Raw genomic sequence first — 19082 nt, forward strand, 5'->3', positions numbered from 1 at the left:
GATCACTCAGAAGCAACTTCCCAGCTCCGTGGAAAAAACTAGACTGAGGATCCCATAAGAACATAAGAAATGCCTCTGCTGGGTCAGACCCGAGGTCCATCGTGCCCGGCAGTACGCTCACGCGGCGGCCCAACAGGTCCAGGACCTGTGCAGTAATCTTCTATCTATACCCCTCTATCCCCATTTCCAGTAGGAATTTGTCCAATCCTTTCTTGAACCCCAGTACTGTACTCTGCCCTATTGCGTCCTCTGGAAGCGCATTCCAGGTGTCCACCACATGTTGGGTAAAGAAGAACTTCCTAGCATTTGTTTTGAATCTGTCTCCTATCAACTTTTCCGAATGCCCTCTTGTTCTTTTATTATTAGAAAGTTTGAAGAATCTGTCCCTCTTTACTCTCTCTATGCCCTTCATGATCTTGTAAGTCTCTATCATATCTCCTCTAAGTCTCATCTTCTCCAGGGAAAAGAGACCCAGCTTCTCCAATCTCTCAGAATATGACAGGTTTTCCATACCTTTTATCAGACGTGTTGCTCTCCTCTGAACCCTCTCGACTAACGCCATATACTTCTTAAGATACAGCGACCAATATTGTACGCAGTACTCCAAATGTGGGCGCACCATCGCCCGATACAACGGCAGGATAACTTCTTTCGTTCTGGCTGTAATACCCTTTTTGATTATATCAAGCATTCTGTTCGCTCTCTTAGCGGCCGCTGCACACTGTGCTGACGGCTTCATTGTCATGTCCACCATTACCCCCAAGTCCCTTTCCTGGGTACTCTTATTCAATAACATCCCTCCCATTGTATAGTTGTACCTCGAGTTTCTGCTCCCCACATGTAATACTTTACATTTCTCAATGTTGAACTTCATCTGCCATTTCGTCGCCCATTCTTCTAATTTGTTCAAGTCCCTTTGCAACTTTTCGCAGTCCTCTGTAGTCCGAGCTCCATTAAATAGTTTGGTGTCATCCGCAAATTTTATTATCTCGCACTTCGTTCCTGTTTCTAGATCATTTATGAAGATATTAAATAGCAGCGGCCCGAGCACCGAGCCCTGCGGGACACCACTCGTGACCCTCCTCCAGTCGGAGTAGTGACCCTTCACTCCTACCCTTTGTTTTCTACCCTCCAACCAGTTTCTGATCCATCTATGTATGTCTCCTTCCACCCCATGGTTCTTCAGTTTCCGGAGTAGACGTTCATGGGGCACCTTGTCAAAGGCTTTTTGGAAATCTATGTTTGGAAATGTTTGAGCATCGGCAGGAAGGCACTTTTGTGTGCGAAATGGGGGACTACTGCTAAATGCTTCTTAAAGCTATAGTCTGCTGGGCAGAGTCCTCACTAGGTTCCATGAGTAAGGATTCAATCTTTCCTGCTTGTCCTCAGAGAAAGCACAGTTGCTTACCATAATAGGTGTTATCTGGAGACAGGAGGCAGATATAGCACAGTTACTTACTGTAACAGGTGTTATCCAGGGACAGCAGGCATATATTCTCTACATGTGGGTGACGTCATCAACGGAGCCCCCTAGCGGACGTTCTCGCAAGCAGACTTGCTTGAAGATCTTCAAGCTTGCAAGTGTACCGCGCATGCGCGTGTGACTTCTTGCCCGACTCAGGGCGTGCGTCCCCTCAGCATGGCCTCAGTTCAGATAGCCAGCAAGGAAGCCAACCCGGGGAGGTGGGTGGGTTGCGAGAATATCTGCCTGCTGTACTCTTAATAACACCTGTTACGGTAAATAACTGTACTTTATCCCAGGACAAGCAGGCAGCATATTCTCTTCATGTGGGAGACCTCCAAGCTAACCAGAAAGGGACGGTGGGAGAGTTGGCAATTTAGGAGAACAGATGTTGCAAAACTAACTGGCCAAAATGACCGTCACGCCTGGAGAAAGCATCCAGACAGTAGTGAGAGGTAAAAGTATTAACCGAGGATCAAGTCCTGTGACCCGACCCGGCAGGGAAAGACCAGCCTGAGCGTAATAGAAAGAGATACAAGTGGCCAACCAGTTAGAAACGGTCCACTTAGAAACAGGACGCCCCAAGCGATTGGGACTGAAAGAAATGAAAAGCTGGGGAGCAGTCCAATGAGGCGCAGTGCGCTGCAAGTAAAACGCCAGCGCATGCTTACAGTCAAGAGTATGGAGAGCCGTCTCACCAGGGTGAGAATGGGGCTTCAGGAAAAACACCGGAAGAACCATGGACTGGTTGATGTGAAAGTCCGAAACAACCTTAGGCACAAATTTAGGATGGGTACGAAGAACCACCTTATCATGATGGAAAACAGTGAAAGGAGGGTCCGCCACCAAGGCCTGCAGCTCACTGACCCTACGACCAGAAGTGAGCGCAATAAGAAACACAACCTTCCACGTGAGATACTTCAAGTGAGCCCTAGCCAGCGGCTCAAAGGGCGGTTTCATCAAGTGAGTAAGGACTACTTTGAGATCCCAAACCACAGGAGGAGGTTTAAGGGGAGGACGAACGTGGAAAAGACCCTTCAGGAACCGGGAAACCACAGGATGAATAGAGAGTGGTTTCTCGTCAATCGGCAGATGAAAGGCAGCAATGGCGCTGAGGTGGACTCAAATTGAAGTGAATTTGAGACCAGCGCCAGATAAATGCAACAGATAATCAAGCACAGAGGACAAGGAGACAGATTGAGGCTCCAGACGCCGTGAAGCACACCAAGAAGAAAATAGGGTCAACTTCTGCTGGCAAGTCTCGAGGAACCAAGCTGTTAATTGTAGAGACTGTAGGTTGGGATGGAGCAGAGATCACCGACTCTGTGTAAGCAGTAAAACAGGCAGAAGAAGAGGCTCTCTTGAACTGAGTTGCAGCAGAAGGGAGAACCACGGTTGCTGGGGCCACCGAGGAGCAATCAGAATCATGGTGGCGTAAGTGGACTTGAGCATGACGAGAGTTTTTAAAATCAGAGGGAATGGAGGGAACGCGTATAGAAACAGGTTCGTCCAATCTAGGAGGAAAGCATCCGCCTTGAACCGGTGGGGGGGGGGGGGGGAACTCTGGAGCAGAAACGAGGCAACTTGTGATTGCGGGGGGACACGAACAGATCAATCTCCGGAGTCCCCCAACGCTCAAACACCTGGCGCAGAGTCGAGGAATGGATTGACCATTCGTGAGGCTGCAGAAGGTGGCTCAACTTGTCGGCCAGACAGTTCTGCTGGCCCTGAATGTAGACCGCACAGAGAAAAATGTTGTGGAATGTTGTGGTGGATCGCCCAATCCCAGAGCTGCATCGCTTCCTGGCACAGGGACAGAGAACCCGCACCTAAGGAGGGAAGAGGAGACTTACCCGAGGCCAGGGCAGCAGGTGGAACTGAGGTCGAGGCCTTCGAGGTCGAGGGTGACTTCATCGAGGTAGAGGATTTCGAAGCCGAGGCCCCCACTGGCAGGGCCGAGGCCGTGCCTTCAGTCTCAATAGGGCCAAAGAGTTGGAGGATTTTGGCTACTCGCCGAAGGGCCCGCGGTTGAAGAGTCGCACAACGAGGGCAAGATTCGGCGCAGTGATCAGCACCAAGGCACTCCACACACTAACGATGGGGGTCGGTGATGGAGATCACCCGGTTGCACTTAGTGCAGTTCTTAAACCCGGTCAGAGGCCGGGACATAGGAAAAAAATACAGCTGTGGCTCCGCGAGGCCAGGCGGCCTGACAAAAACCGGTAGCCTGGTCGAAAAAAAGATACAAAGTAAATTTTTTTTTTTTTTTAAAAAGAAAACACGCGCCGCACAGCGACTCACCTGAAAATAACAAAGCACGTCGCGGTGCAAGAGGCACTACGAAATCGCGCAGAGCAAGGGAGCAGGGCTTTCTGGCTCCGTGGAAAACATAGAACTGACGCCACACTGAGGAGACACATGCCCTGAGTCGGGCGGAAGGCACACACGCATGCGTGGTTCACTCGCAAGCTTGAAGATCTTCAAGCAAGTCTGCTTGCGAGAACGTCCGCTAGGGGGCTCCGTTGATGACGTCACCCACATGTAGAGAATATGCTGCCTGCTTGTCCTGGGATAATTTCACATATGGGTGACGTCATCCACAGAGCCCGGTACGAACAGTTTGACACTTTAAGTTTTTAGAAACTTCGTGACTGCCTGCACTGTGCATGTGTGACTGCTTTCCTGCCTGCTGAGGTTTGTGGTACCTCAGTTCCATAAGCAAGCTAAGAAGCCAACCAGGGGAAGTGGAAGGGTTGTAAGAATATCTGCCTGCTGTCTCCAGATAACATTACGGTATTACGGTAAGTAACTGTGCTTTATCCTAGGCAATTCCGGTCTTCGAGAGCCACAGGCAGGTTAGGCTTTCAGGATATCCACAATTAATATGCATTAATAGATTTGCATCTCAAGGAGACAGTGCATGCAGTGCCATCTCATGCATATTCATTGTGGATATCCTGAAAACCTGATCTGCCTAGCCTCTCGAGGACCGGAATTGCCTACCCCTGTTCTAGGACAAGCAGGCAGCATATTCTCACATATGGGACTTCCTAGCTTACTGCAATGGGATGGAGGGAGAGTTACCTTGCTATGCAGGAGTCTCCATTTGGATTGTCTCCTGATGTTCGCTAGTTTATTGGCTACGGCCTTGTTTTCTAACCTCCACGGATTGCTCTCTGGTTTTTGCTACTCTACAGGCTATGGGTTATTTGACCTTTTTTGACCTGGGACCCCTGATGTCGGGTCCCTGGGTTTGTTTTTAAGGTGGTATTATCAACCGCACTCAATTATTTTATATAAATAAACTTAGCCTGCATCATTGTACATGTCTCTGCAGTTCTCCTTGTTTTGTTTTGTATTTGCCAATGCAGATATTATTGTATTTTTTCTTTGTTATGGAGAGAGAGTTGGCCATCAAGAAAGTAAATTTTGTAAAACTGCTTGGCCAAAATGCCCATCTTGTCTGAAATATGATTCAAGACAGTAATGAGACGTGTGAACTGAGGACCAAGTAGCTACTTTGCTACATCAATGGGAGTGGAATGCAAGTATGTAACTGAAGCTGCCAAAGCTCAGACTTTATCTGCTGTAACATGACCCCCGAGCTGCAGCCCTGCCTGAGCATAGCAGAAGAACTACAGACCGCAAGCCATGTAGAAATAGTTCTCTTGGTCACTAAGTGGCCCAATCTGTTGGGATTAAAAGAGATGAACAATTGAGATGTTCTGTGTGGCTTAGTCCTTTGTAAGTAATAAGCCAAGGCTCTTTTATAGTCCAAGGTATGAAGAGCTGTGTCACCAGGGTGAGAATGAGGTTTTGGAAAAAAAACACTGGCAGCACAATTGACTGATTTAGATGAAATTCTGTGACCACTTTTAGCAAGAATTTAGGATGGGTGAGGAAAACCACCTTATCATGGTGGAAAACTGTAAAAGGTGGGTCTGATACCAACGCCTGAAGCTCACTCACTCGACGAGCTGAAGTGGAGATTAAAAATACCACTTTCCAAGTGAGACATTTAAGATGAGCAGAAGACATTGGTTCAAATGGAGGCTTCATCAGTCTGGTGAAAACAACATTAAGATCCCAAACCACTGGAGGCAATTTGAGAGGCGGCCTGATGTTGAAAAGATCCTTCATAAATCTGGAAACAAGAGGATGAACTGCAAGAGATTTATTGTTGACTTGAACATGGAAAACACTGATAGAACTATGGTGAACTCTGACTGAAGTGGTTTTAAGACCTGCGTTGGATAAGTGTATAAGATATTCCAACATTGAAAGTATGGAGGAGGATTAAGCATCGTGATGATGAAGATCACACCACACTGAAACACGTGTCCACTTCTGTTGGTAGCACTGCTATGTAGAAGGTTTTCTGGATGCTTCTAAAATGACTCCGATAGGATCAGAAAGATCAGCATCTGCTGAGGTCAGGCTGAGAGGTTCCGTCAGGTGTAATGACAACAGGTTGGGATATAAAAGAGACTCTTGATTCTGAGTGAGAAGAGATGGAAAGATCTGCTGGGTTATTAGATCTTTGACCTTGAGCTGAAGTAGAAGGGAGAACCATGGTTGTCTGAGCCACCGAGGTGATATAAGGATCATAGTAGCCGAGTCTTGTTTGAGCCTGACCAGTGTCTTGAGCATGAGAGGAACTGGAGGGAACGCATGAAGGAATTTGTCCTTCCAATCCAAGAGGAAGGCATCTCTCTCCAGACGATGAGGAGAGTATTGCCTGGAACAGAACTGAGGCAGTTTGTAATTGATGGGGGATGCAAAAAGGTCTATCTGAGGTCTATCCAATGAGAAAATATCTGATGCAAGACCTTGAAGTGTAGGGTCCACTCATGCAGTCGAAGATATCTGCTGAATTTTTTGTCAAGTGAATTTCGTGCTCCTTGAACATAGACAGCTTTGCGGTATATGTTTCAAGCAATTGCCCAGTTCCAAATCTTCTTGGCTTCTTGGCAGAGAGTCAGAGAACCGGTCCCTCCTTGCTTGTTTATGTAATACATTGCGACTTGATTGTCCATACGGCCCATGAGGATGTGATTGGATATATTGTGTTGGAAAGTCTTCAGAGCCTTGCGAATCGCTGAGTTCCAAGATGTTTACGTGGAACTTCTGTTTTTGCGCAGACCAGTGACCTTGCATCTGGAGACCATCCAGGTGAGCTCCCCAAGTGTATATGGATGAGTCTGTGGTTAGGACCTTCTGATGTGGAGGTATTTGAAACAGCAGACCTTTGAAAAGATTTGATGAATTCATCCACCACTGAAGAGATTGACGCTTTGATGAGATAGTAATTTTCTGTGAAAAAGGTTCTAAAGCAGTGGTTCCCAAGCCTGTCCTGGAGGACAAGCCAGTCAGGTTTTCAGGATAGTCCTAATGAATATGCATGGAGCAGATTTGAATGCCTGCCACCTACAGTATATGCAAATCTCTCTCATGCATATTCATTAGGGTTATCCCAAAAACCCAACTGGCTGATGATCCTCTAGGACAGGGTTGGGAACCACTGGTCTAAAGCTTGAGACCATTGAGACACCAGGGACCACTGAGCTGCTCTGAGATGAAGTCTCATGATGGGAGTAATGTGGACTGTAGATGTCATATGATCTAATAGTCTCATCATTTGTCTGGCTGAGATGGATGGAAGATGGTGTACTTGATTGCAAAGTTGAATCAGGTTGTCCCGTCTTTGAGATAGGAACACCCTGAGTTGAATGGTATCAAGCAGGGCTCCAATGAACTGTAGAGTTTGAGAGGGTTGAAGTTAGGATTTTGGAAAACTGACTGCGAACCCTAATTGCTGAAGGAACAGGATTGTTGAGTGTGTTGCTGAACACACTCTCTGAGGAGAGGCGTCTTTTATGAGCCAGTTGTCAAGATAGGGGAAAACTTGAAACCCTTGATCTCTTAAAGCTGCTGCTACTACTACTACTAGGCATTTGGTAAACACTTTTGGAGAGGGAGGAATTATATGCCCAATTAAGCCCGTTGTCTACAGAGGTAAGAAATGTTGCTTTCTTGTGTCAACAAGCAGAACTGAACTGGGTAAAAAATTAATGCCTTTCACGCTCAGGGTTTGTTGAAATGTAACTCAGTGAAGTGAATGGGTGAGAGTTGTCCAGCTTATGAAGTGAGATTACACAGAACTGTTTGACCAACACTAGTCTTCTAAAAGATATTCTTTATACCTCAGTCATCATTATTGCATTTACACGGGAAGATTAGGTAATTACCTCAATCTTCTTTCTAGTAAATAGGCACATCATACTCTGAGTGAAATTTTTTCTCCTCCTATTGGTTTAAAACTATTTCCCTGTAACTTCATCGAGTCTGTAATTTTTGATGGAGTGAAAAACTGATCCATTTGTACCCATTCTACTCCACACAGAATTTTGTAGACTTCAATCATATCTTCCCTCAGTCGTCTCTTTTCCAAGTCCATAGTCTGTTATTGAGAAAGACATGGGGGAAGCCACTGCTTGCCCTGGATCGGTAGCATGGAATATTGCTACTCCTTGGGTTTTGGCCAGGACTAGTGACCTGGATTGGCCACCATGAGAATGGGCTACTGGGCTTGATGGACCACTGGTCTGACCCAGTAAAGCTATTCTTATGTTCTTATACTTGAACCTGTGGGTTATGTATCTCTGAACGCGAGATCAAAGCAGATGGTTAGCCCTAGAGTAGATGGTCAGCCCTAGAGTAGAAAATAAAACGGGTGTGAGAGCTTCATTTACATTTATCCGGTCTTTGCACTGGTTTCATTAGTCCTAGCTTTCTTTCAAGAAGAGCTAGAAAAGTGCTAACAGTTGGCTTCCTCAGTACAGGTAGCAGGTCTCTCGCGCTTCAAATCCCAGTTGAATGAAAGGACATTGGCCTCTCAACCAGATGTGTTCAGATTTTTGAAGGAAGCATTTTGTCTGCATCCTTCTGTATGTCAACCTTTTGCAACGTGGAGTCTTAATCTCATTTTGAAGTCTCTCACTAGAGCTGTGTATGAACAATTTGAGATTGTTAGGTCACTGATGGACCTAACAGTCAAAATAGCGATTTTGGTATTGATCACATCAGTACTTTGGGTATCTGAACTACAGACGTCATTCTGCAGAGACTCATTTCTCCCATTTTCGGAGATGGGGGTGTGGGGGGGTGGTATATAAGAAATAAATTACATTACATTACATTACAGTCCCCTCTTTTTGCCAAAGGTAGTCTCCAGTTTTCACATCAACCAAGAAGTATGGTCACTGGCTTTCACACCCATGTTTTGTTTTCTACTCTAGGACTGACCATCTGCTTTGATAGAAACTGAGAGGGTTACAGGGCAGCCCAGAATGAGGGGAGGCAGAGCAAAAAGTGTAAATGAGGCTTTCTAGAGCAGATCTCACAATCAGAGATATACAACCCACAGGTTCAACAATGATGTGCCTATTGCACTAGATTTTTCCAGTATAGTCTGGGGAACACAAGTCATTGTCACCTACGGACCAGGTTGGAAACCAAAAGGCTGCTTCACACCAATCATTTGGAACTGAGAGAAATCTATTACTCCCTTTTAAAATGACTAAGAAATAAGTAACCCACACTGAAAGATAAAACACTATTGAAAAGTCTTAGGAGGACTTTGTTTTACATCTGTTGGCACAGCAGAAAAAATAAAATGGAGACAGACCGTTTTGTGCAGGAAGGACTACATATGCAATGTCTAAACCATTCACTAGTTTAGGGTTCTGGAAGACATGTTCTGGGGCCTTGTGATGGATTCATCCACTTGTGTACCCAATTCAGTCCTGATTGTTGATGGGAGAAAATGATAATCTGCAAAAATTAAAGTGCTGCAGCCATCCAAGCAACACCATAACCCACCATCACCTGTACAATCAAGAACTACTCACCAGGCTTAGCTCCCGAGTTCTTTTGCCGATTTCTCTCTCCACCTGGTGTAGCTCCAGGCTCAATTGTTCACTGGATATCATTGCAGGCCACTTAGGGGGTGGTGGTGGCTGGCTTGGTTCCCTCTGCAACAGTAGCCTGTTACTAGCAGCCTAAGTACATAAAACCAAGCAAAGACAACTAAGTTCACAATACAACATGCAGAAAAGGAGTGGAGGAGAAGAAAACTGGAAATAGAATAGAATTCAAGTATGCATTCTAATTGATAAATCCCTCCCCCTTTAAGGATAAGGACCATAAAGCACAGTTACTTACCGTAACAGGTGTTATCCAGGGACAGCAAGTAGATATTCTCAACATGTGGGTGACGTCACCGACAGAGCCCCCTAGCAGACGTTTTCGCAAGCAGACTTGCTTGAAGACCTTCAAGTTTGCGATTGGCCCGCGCATGCGCGTGTGCCCCTCCTGCCCGACTTAGGGCATGCGTCTCCTCAGTGTGGCCTCAGTTCAGATAGCTAACAAAGAAGCCAACTAAGGGGAGGTGGGTGGGTTGCGAGAATATCTGCCTGCTGTCTCTGGATAACACCTGTTACGGTAAGTAACTGTGCTTTATCCCAGGACAAGCAGGCAGCATATTCTCAACATGTGGGAGACCTCCAAGCTACCCAGAATGGGATGGAGGGAGAGTTGGCAATTTAGGAGAATAGATTTTGCAAAACGGACTGGCCAAAATGGCCATCACACCTGGAGAAAGTATCCAGACAGTAGTGCGAGGTAAATGTATGAACCGAGGACCAAGTGGCAGCCTTACAGATTTCCTCAAGCGGAGTTGAGCAGCGGAAAGCAACAGACGTCGCCATCGCTCTGACCTTGTGGCCCATGACACGACTCAGCAGGGAGAGACCAGCCTGAGCATAACAGAAAGAGATATAAGCGGCCAACCAGTTAGAAATGGTCCGCTTAGAAACAGAGCGACCCAAGCAATTTGGATCAAAAAAGAGTAACAGCTGGGGAGCAGAATGATGAGCAGCGGTGCGCTTCAAGTAGAAGGCCAGCGCACTGCTTACACTCAAGAGAATGCAGAGCCACCTCTCCAGGGTGAGAATGGGGCTCTGGAAAAAACACAGGAAGAACAATGGATTGGTTGATGTGATGCTCAGAGACAATCCTAGGCAAGAACTTAGGATGGGTATGGAGAACCACCTTATCATGATGGAAGACAGTGAAAGGTGAGTCCGCTAACAAGGCTTGAAGCTCACCGACCCGACGGGCAGAAGTGAGAGCAATCAGAAACACAACCTTCCAGGTAAAATACTTCAAGTGAGCCCGCACTAGCGGCTCGAACGGGGGTTTCATCAAGCGAGCAAGGACCACGTTGAGATCCCAAACCACAGGAGGAGGTTTAAGGGGCGGATGAACGTGGAAAAGGCCTTTCATGAAGCGGAAAACCACAGGATGAACAGAGATAGGCTTCCTGTCAATCGGCTGATGAAAAGCAGCAATGGCACTAAGGTGGACTCGAACCGAAGAGGACTTGAGTCCAGCGCCAGACAAGTGTAACAGATAATCCAGGACAGCAGATAAGGAGGCAGATAGCGGCTCCTGTTGCCGAGTAGCACACCAGGAAGAAAAGAGGGTCCACTTCTGATGGTAGCATTGGCGAGTGGACTCCTTCGAGACGCCTCCAGAACATCCAGCACAGGCTGAGAAAACTGGAATGAGGGCATTAAGTCTCGAGGGACCAAGCCGTCAAGTGCAGAGACGTTTGAGGAACCAAGCTCTCAAGACTGTAGGTTGGGATGAAGTAGAGAACCTTGACTCTGCGTAAGCAGAGAAGGAAAAACAGGTAGAAGAGGCTCCCTGGAACTGAGTTGCAACAGAAGGGAGAACCATGGCTGTCGGGGCCACCGAGGAGCTATCAGAATCATGGTGGCACTCGTGGACTTGAGCTTGACGAGTCTTCAGAATTAGAGGGAATGGAGGGAACGCATACAGAAACAGGTTCGTCCAATCCAGCAGAAAAGCATCCGCCTCGAGCCTAAGAGGGGTATAAACCCTGGAGCAGAAGCGGGGCAACTTGTGATTCAGAGGGGACGGGAACAGATCGACATTCGGAGTCCCCTAACGAGCAAACCCCTGCCACAGGGTCAAGGAATGGATGGACCACTCGTGAGGCTGCAGAAGACGACTCAACTTGTCCGCCAGACAATTGTGCTGGCCCTGAATGTAGACCGCTTGAAGAAATATGTTGCGGCGGATAGCCCAATCCCAGAGCCGCATCGCCTCCTGGCACAGGGACAGGGACCCTGTTCCCCCCTGTTTGTTGATATAATACATGGCGACCTGGTTGTCCGTGTGGACCAGCACCACTAGGTAGCGAAGCAGACGACAAAAAGCTTTAAGGGTGAGGAAAATCGCTCGAAGCTCCAGCAGATTGATGTGACAAAGGCGGTCCAAAGACCCTGAGTGCAAAGACCGTCCAGATGAGCCCCCACAAGCAGAAGCCGACGAGTAGAGAATGACACGGGGAGCGATCCCCGCAGGGAGCCGCGGCGTGGCTGCGGGCTTTGGAGACTCCATAGCCAAATCGCCGCAGACACGGGGACAAAAGTTTTCACCGCCCGCAAAAACGTTGAAAAGATTTGTCCCCGCAGGCAAATGTACCCCCTTCTATGTACCGCTATTTACCTTGTCTTCACCGTGAGTCTTTAGTTCGGGATCGGGTGTCAGATTTTTTCCGGCGGCCATGTTTGTCTCCGCGTGGTCTGTCTCCTCAACTCTCTAGTCTCTACCCGACTTGCACGTTGCCGCATTGACTCCGCCCCCTAATATATAGGCTCTTCATTGGTCAGTTCTTTTTGCTCAAAGAAGGGGACCAATCGCTACTGCCACACCTGATATTTAATGGGTTGTAGTGCAGCAGTAGCGATTGGATTTCGGAGCCGAGCCCAGGATTTGAATTTTGTTTGCAGTCGCTGCCTCGCTTGGATTCACTCGTTTCACTTCGTCAGGTACAAGTAAGTGTTCTCCCCGGCTGATTTAGATGACCACCCAGCTAATCCTGCTGCTGCCGCCGATGCTCCTTCCCGGGCTAACTTGCCGCCGAAAATTTTGTTTGACGCCTGCCTTTTTTTGCCAGCATGCTTTTACTTGCTTCAGGCCTTCCTCGTTGCTGGGACCTGCCTACTTTCTGTTTCCGCGAAGGCAGGACCCGGCAGCGAGGAAGGCCCGAAGCAAGTAAAAGCAGCAAGTTGTAAGCTTCCCTCCGGGCCGGGGCTCTATCGTGTGCGTGCCGGCTTCCCTTCTCTTGCCCCCCCCCCCCGGGACGCTACTTCTGGTTTCGGAGGGAAGAGAAGGGAAGCCAGCACGCACACAATAGAGCCCCGGAGGGAAGCTTACAACTTGCTGCTTTTACTTGCTTCGGGCCTTCCTCGCTGCCGGGTCCTGCCTTCGCGGAAACAGAAAGTAGGCAGGTCCCGGCAACGAGGAAGACCCGAAGCAAGTAAAAACAGCAAGTGTAGTGGTATACAATTTGAGAAAAAAAAAAACGCACGGACATTGGACCTGATTCTGCTTGCTCTTGCCATGGACACGGACCTCAGATTTTTAAGGCGGTACGGGTTTAGATCCGCGAGGTCCGTGTTTTACCCCTTCCCCAACCTTTGTGCTTATTGTGGTCAGCCAGAAAGAATGAAATCAAAAAAGTTCGAGTTTAGTCAAACTGTGATTTGAACTTTATAGGCTTTTTTTTTTTCATCCTTTAACTGGCAGGCAGAAGAATGCTCCATTTATTAATCTTGCAAAGTCTGATACAGGAAAAGCTAGAAGTGCATCAGGATTTAAGGAGCTTGAGGTGTGCAAATCTACTTAATGCAGAGATTACAGTAAAACAGAATCACTTTTCTATTTCACTGCAGCTCTATGAGGTTCTTTTGCCCTTAGCTATAGTCAAATGATGGACAGGAATATATTTATTTCATTTAAGTTAAGGGAAAACAATATTTTTTCTGAGTATCCTTTAAATAATGGTTCACAAATTAATTCAGCCTGTTTTAAGGCTGGGTTTTGTTTTTCATATTATTGCTTCTGTTTTTATAATCCTTAAAAAATAAGGGGAAATTTTCCAAGTGGGTTCTTCCTCATAGGCACCCTGAGACTGTACAGGGAACGCTATTCTATAGCAGTGAATGGGCTCCCAGGTTCCTTTACAGAATGGTAGCATATAGCCTTAGATTCAGGCACCTTACAGTTAAAGCAGCCATAGAGCTGACGTAACTAAGCATGTCCACTTGTGGGAGAAATGATTTTATTTTCAGTTTAGTGATCAAAATGTGTCTGTTTTGAGAATTTATATCTGCTGTCTATATTTTGCACTATGGCCCCCTTTTACTAAATTGCAATAGCAGTTTTTAGCACAGGGAGCCTATGAGCATCGAAAGCAGTGCAGGGCATTCAGCGCATCTCCCTGCGCTAAAAACCGCTATTGCGATTTAGTAAAAGGGGAGGGGGGTATATTTGTCTATTTTTGTATAGTTGTTCCTGATGTGACATTGCATAAAATCATCTGCCTTGATCTCTTTGAAAACCTGCGGAATATATATGGGGTGGGGAAGATTAGTGATAGAAAAATTGTATGAAAAATGACTATTTTCAATTTAGTGATCAAAATGTGTCAGTTTTGAGAATTTATATCAGTTATCTATATTTTGCATTATATTTGTCTATTTTTCTATAGTTTCTGAAGTGACATTGCATATTTTAGTCATCTGTCTTGATCTCTTTGAAAAATGAAACAATATTAATTAATATTTTCTCTGCATACAGTGTGCTTTGTGTTTCTTTTAATTTTGTGGTTACCATAATGAATTAATGTTATATAGTAGTGTACATGAAAAATGAATGGAAAAAATTGCATTACAATTAGTACTATTTACTATTATGATGGGGATGGGGGTCAGGGATGGAGATTGGCCTGGGAAACTTGGTTGAGAGAAACACTGGTCTAGGTGACTATGGACTTCACTCAGTAAGGGCCCCTTTTACAAAGCCACAGTAGCGATTCTCCCTTGGCAAATGCACCAAAGTCCATTTGCTGTGGCACAATTGCACGAATGCATGCCCTTAAAAATCAGATTTCATGGTAGCAGGTTTGCATTTTAACCCACTTGTGCAGATGATTTGTTGTTCATCCACGGGTTAAAAAATAAGGACAATTAAAAGTACAGGTTGTGTTTTGTTTTTGTATAGTTAACTAAGTTGTAAAGTTGTAAAGAATGTTTCCTTTATACGTTAATAAAGATAAGTATATAAAATCATACCTGTTTGAGGCTTTTATGCATGCTGCGGTGACGGTGACGGGGCGGTGAATGGGATGGCAGTGGCGGTGACGGGGCGGTGAAAGGGATGGTGGTGACGGTGACGGGGCGGTGAAGGGAATGGCGGTGACGGGGCGGTGCAGAGGATAGTCGGCCGGGGACGGGGCGGTAACGGGAACAAATTTTTTCCCCGTGTCATTCTCTACCGACGAGTCCGTCATCAGGATCTTCTGCGAAGGAGGAGCATGAAACAGAAAAACTCTGGAAAGATTGGAAGAAAGCATCCACCAACGGAGAGACTTCTTCAACAAAGGAGTCACGACAATGAGTCGAGAGACAGGGTCCCGATCCTGTTTCCATTGGGACGCTAGAGTCCATTGAAGAATACGGAGGTAAGTCCAGCAAAAGGAGTCACATGAACTGTGGAGGCCATGTGCCCTAGGAGGACCATCAGGAGCCGAGTCGGGGCCGAGGACAGATGGGCCACACTCTGGCATAAACGAACAAGGGCCTCTTGACGAGGCCGAGGCAAGAAGGAGCGGAGACGAACCGTGTCCAGGACCATTCCGATGAATTCCAGAGACTGGGAAGGACAGAGGTGGGACTTGGGGAAGTTCACCTCGAAGCTGAGACTCTGAAGGAGCAAGATGGTCTGATTAGTTGCTTGCAGAACTTCGTGCCGCGAGGATGCTTTGATCAACCAGTCATCGAGGTAGGGAAACACTTGCAGGTCGCGGAGACACAGGGACGCAGCTACCACAACTAGACACTTCGTGAAAACCCTCAGAAAGGCCGCCAGGCCGAAGGGAACAACACAGTATTGGAGGTGAAGATCCCCCACCCGGAATCTCAGATACTGGCGAGAGGCCGGGTGTATCGGAATGTGCGTGTATGCCTCCTTGAAGTCCAGTGAGCACAGCCAGTCCCCCTCGTCCAAGAGGGGGGTACAAGGTAGGAAGGGTGAGCATTCTGAACTTGTTCAGAGCACGGAGGTCCAGGATCGGACGTACTATTTAGCCCACAACCTGAAAAATGGGAAATTCCTCACTAATAACGGCCACATAATAATAACTCCAATCCTAAAAAACAGTAAAGAATCCTCAGCTCAAGTAAACAACTACAGATCAATTGCTTCCATTCTACTTATCGTAAAAATCATGGAGGGATTGGTACACTCCCAATTGATGAAATATCTTGACCAGTTTTCCCTCCTACATGAAACTCAATCCGGTTTTAGACCTCTATTCAGCATGGAAACAGTAATTATGGCTATCTTAGATAATCTGCGTCTATTGTTTAGCAAGGGCCTCAGTGCCCTGATCATGCAATTTGACATGAGCTCCGCCTTTGATCTGGTAGACCATGCGAAAATGCTACAATGCCTAGACGCTATTGGCATCAGGGGTAAAGTGCTAAACTGGTTTCATGGCTTCCTTATATCCCGCACCTATCAGGTACGCTGATATCTCCAATACCTGGAGCAACCCATCCGGTGTACCGCAAGGGTCACCGCTATCCCCATTGCTCTTCAATATCTACATGACCTCACTGGGCGCACAATTAACCTAGCTGGGGATAAAATTATTCAGTTACGCAGATGACTTCACGATCATCATCCCATTTGCCAACTCCTTCTCGGAAACTATTCCCAAAGCATCAGAAGCCATAAACTTGATGAGAACTGGATGACAGACTTCAAGCTCAAGCCCAATACAGAGAAGACAAAATTTTTCGTTGCTTCGCCACACCCGCTTGACACCAAAACACCACTAGGCATCAATAAACTTAATTGCCCTATTCAGCCCACCATGAAGATACTGGGTGTAACTCTTGAACAATGCTTAACCATGAAAGACCAGGTAGACTCCTTAACAAAAAGGGTTTTCTTACCCTCTGGAAGCTTAAATCCATTAAATCATATTTTGATAACTCAGCATTCAGAATCCTGGTACAATCCCTCATACTAAGTCAACTTGACTACTGTAACATCGCCTATTTAGCAATCTCCCAAAAGAATATGCGTCGCTTACAATTAATGCAAAATGCTGCGGTCAGACTTATCTTCGGTCTAAAGAAATTTGATCACGTGACGCCATACTACAGACAGTTACATTGGCTGCCGTTGGAAGCTCGCGTAAAGTTTAAGTTCGCCTGCCTCTGCTTTAAAGTTCTATATGGTTTAGCCCCTAAATACATAACTGACCTCTTCTCCTTCTCAGCCAACAGACACAAGAGAAGCTCCCATTCGAACTTTGTTTACCCCCCCAGTTAGAGGATGCAAACTGAAAAAACACCATGAATACCTTTTCTCACATCAGGCAGCTTTATGGGGTAAAGATCTAGAACAACTGCTCTCGCCCACCACTTATGAGGAATTCAGGAAGCGCCTAAAAACACACCTGTTCCTGAAGTATCTAGACAGCTGACCCGTTTTTCTCTTCCCCCTCTATAACGGTTCTCTCACCCAATTTCCCTCTTGCTTTCACTTCCCTTAAGTTCTCTCAATTTGTACTTTTAATGTTCTTTTGTAAACCGCATAGAACTTCACGGTACTGCGGTATATAAACTGTTATTATTATTATTATCCCCCGTCTTCTTGGGTACCAGAAAGTACCAGGAATAAAATCCGGTATTCCACTGGTCTGGAGGAATCTCCTCAACCACCCGAAGGTGAAGAAGGGCCTGAGCTTCCTGCAGAAGGAGAGGCAGCTGAGACCGGGCAGAAGGAAACTCTCTTGGAGGAAGGTCCAGAGGCACATGACTGAAGTGAAGGGAGTACCTCTCCCGGATGATGGAAAGTACCCAACTGTCTGAGGTAAGACTTTCCCACTGGGTAAAGAAATGATGGAGACGACCCCCGATGGGGAGGGGGGAAGGCTCCAGGAGGAAGGGAGCCCGAAGGATCAGACTGGAATTGTCAAAAAGACGGCTCAGGCTTCGTTGGAGCCGGCAGCTGGGCCCTAGCTTGTCGCTGCTGCTGCCGCTTCAAAGGAGGCCGAGAGAATGCAGGAGTAGATTTCTGCGGATACCTCCAAAGAGGAATTTTGTATTGCCGAGCGGAGGGGGTCTTCGGCTTAAGTCTCACCAGAGAAGTGAAGGACCGTTCGTGTTCCGAGAAGCGCTTGGTGGCTGCCTCTATGTAATCATCAAAGAGCTCATTACCCATGCAAGGGAGATTGGCAAGACGATCCTAGAGATTCGGATCCATGTCCACAATCCTGAGCCAAGCGAGGCGACGTATGGAGACAGCAAACGCCGTGATCCTCGAGGACAACTCGAAGGTGTCATAGACCACCTGAAACATATAGAGGTGGAGCTGGGAGAGGTTCTTCTCGAGGAGACAAAATTCCTGACACCGAGAATCTGGTACCTCCTCCCGTAATGAGCGGAGGGCGTCCACACAGAACCTGAAGTAGGACGTGAAGATAAAGTTATAGTTGAGGACACGGTTCGCCACCATTGAGTTTTGATAAAGACGGCGACCAAATTTGTCCATCGTATGGCCCTCCCTGCCTGGAGGGACGGCAGCGTAAACCTTCGAGGGGTTGGACTTCTTAAAGGAAGACTCGACCACCAAGGATTAGTGAGAAAGCTGAGAACTCTCAAACTCCTTAACCGGGATCGTCCGCTAACGGGACTTCCACATGGAGGAAATGGCCGTGACCGCATAGGGGTCTCCAGGTTCCGGAGAAATGTTTTCTGGAGAACCTGGTGCAATGGCAAGCGCAGCGCCTCATAGGGCTGATGATCAACACCCATTTTCGCCAGGAATTCCTGGGTATAACGGGATTCAGACTGGAGGTCCAGATTCAAGGCCCTATCCATGTCAGAGATGAAACGAGTAAAGGAGGAGTTTCGAGAAGAAGATTCATCCCCCTGAGGAGACCCCGAGCGAGATCTGGGGGCAGCCAAGAAAGAGGGAGTCCTGCGAATGGGAGATCATAGAGGCTCGACTAAAGTATCGAGGAACGACCCCGTGCAAGGTGGATCAGGGAGGACCCCGGAGTCCGAAGAATCAGCTGGCGGAGCCTCGGAGAAGACGGGGTAAAGGAAAAGTCCTCCACCAGTTTCGAAGAAGACCCCTTAGAGGCTGGCATCTGTCTTGATGGGGAACGCAAACTAGAGTCCAACTCGAGGACAAGGGTGTGTCTGGAAGGCTTTGCGGTCGGAGACCTGCCCCAAAGGGGCGGAGAAGACCGGAGCTTTTTAGGAGGGGCAAGCCTCGACATTGTAGCGGGTGAAAAGTGGGCCCCTGTCCTGGATCCTCGAAAAGTCACAGGTGACTCGGGGGATGAAGAATCGCTCGAGGGAACCCGACAAGTCTTGCGGGCACGGCCCCGAGAGAAGGTCGCTCAAGCTAGTCAGACCCAGGCTGGGTCGAGACCAAGGTCAGGGGC

The 19082-nt window shown here is 47.2% G+C and overlaps 1 protein-coding gene across 4 annotated transcripts in view; it reads right to left on the bottom strand.

Moving 5' to 3' along the window:
- Window positions 1-19082, bottom strand: part of RC3H1 (ring finger and CCCH-type domains 1) — a 446950-nt gene that overhangs the window by 45195 nt on the left and 382673 nt on the right. For all 4 annotated transcript variants that reach the window (XM_033915444.1, XM_033915446.1, XM_033915443.1 and 1 more), the window contains one exon: window positions 9373-9522. In XM_033915444.1, coding sequence (XP_033771335.1) covers window positions 9373-9522 — 150 coding nt within the window. The remainder of the gene's footprint in view (window positions 1-9372; window positions 9523-19082) is intronic.

This window comes from Geotrypetes seraphini, chromosome 12 (genome assembly GCF_902459505.1).
Source record: "Geotrypetes seraphini chromosome 12, aGeoSer1.1, whole genome shotgun sequence".
NCBI classification, from domain to species: domain Eukaryota; kingdom Metazoa; phylum Chordata; class Amphibia; order Gymnophiona; family Dermophiidae; genus Geotrypetes; species Geotrypetes seraphini.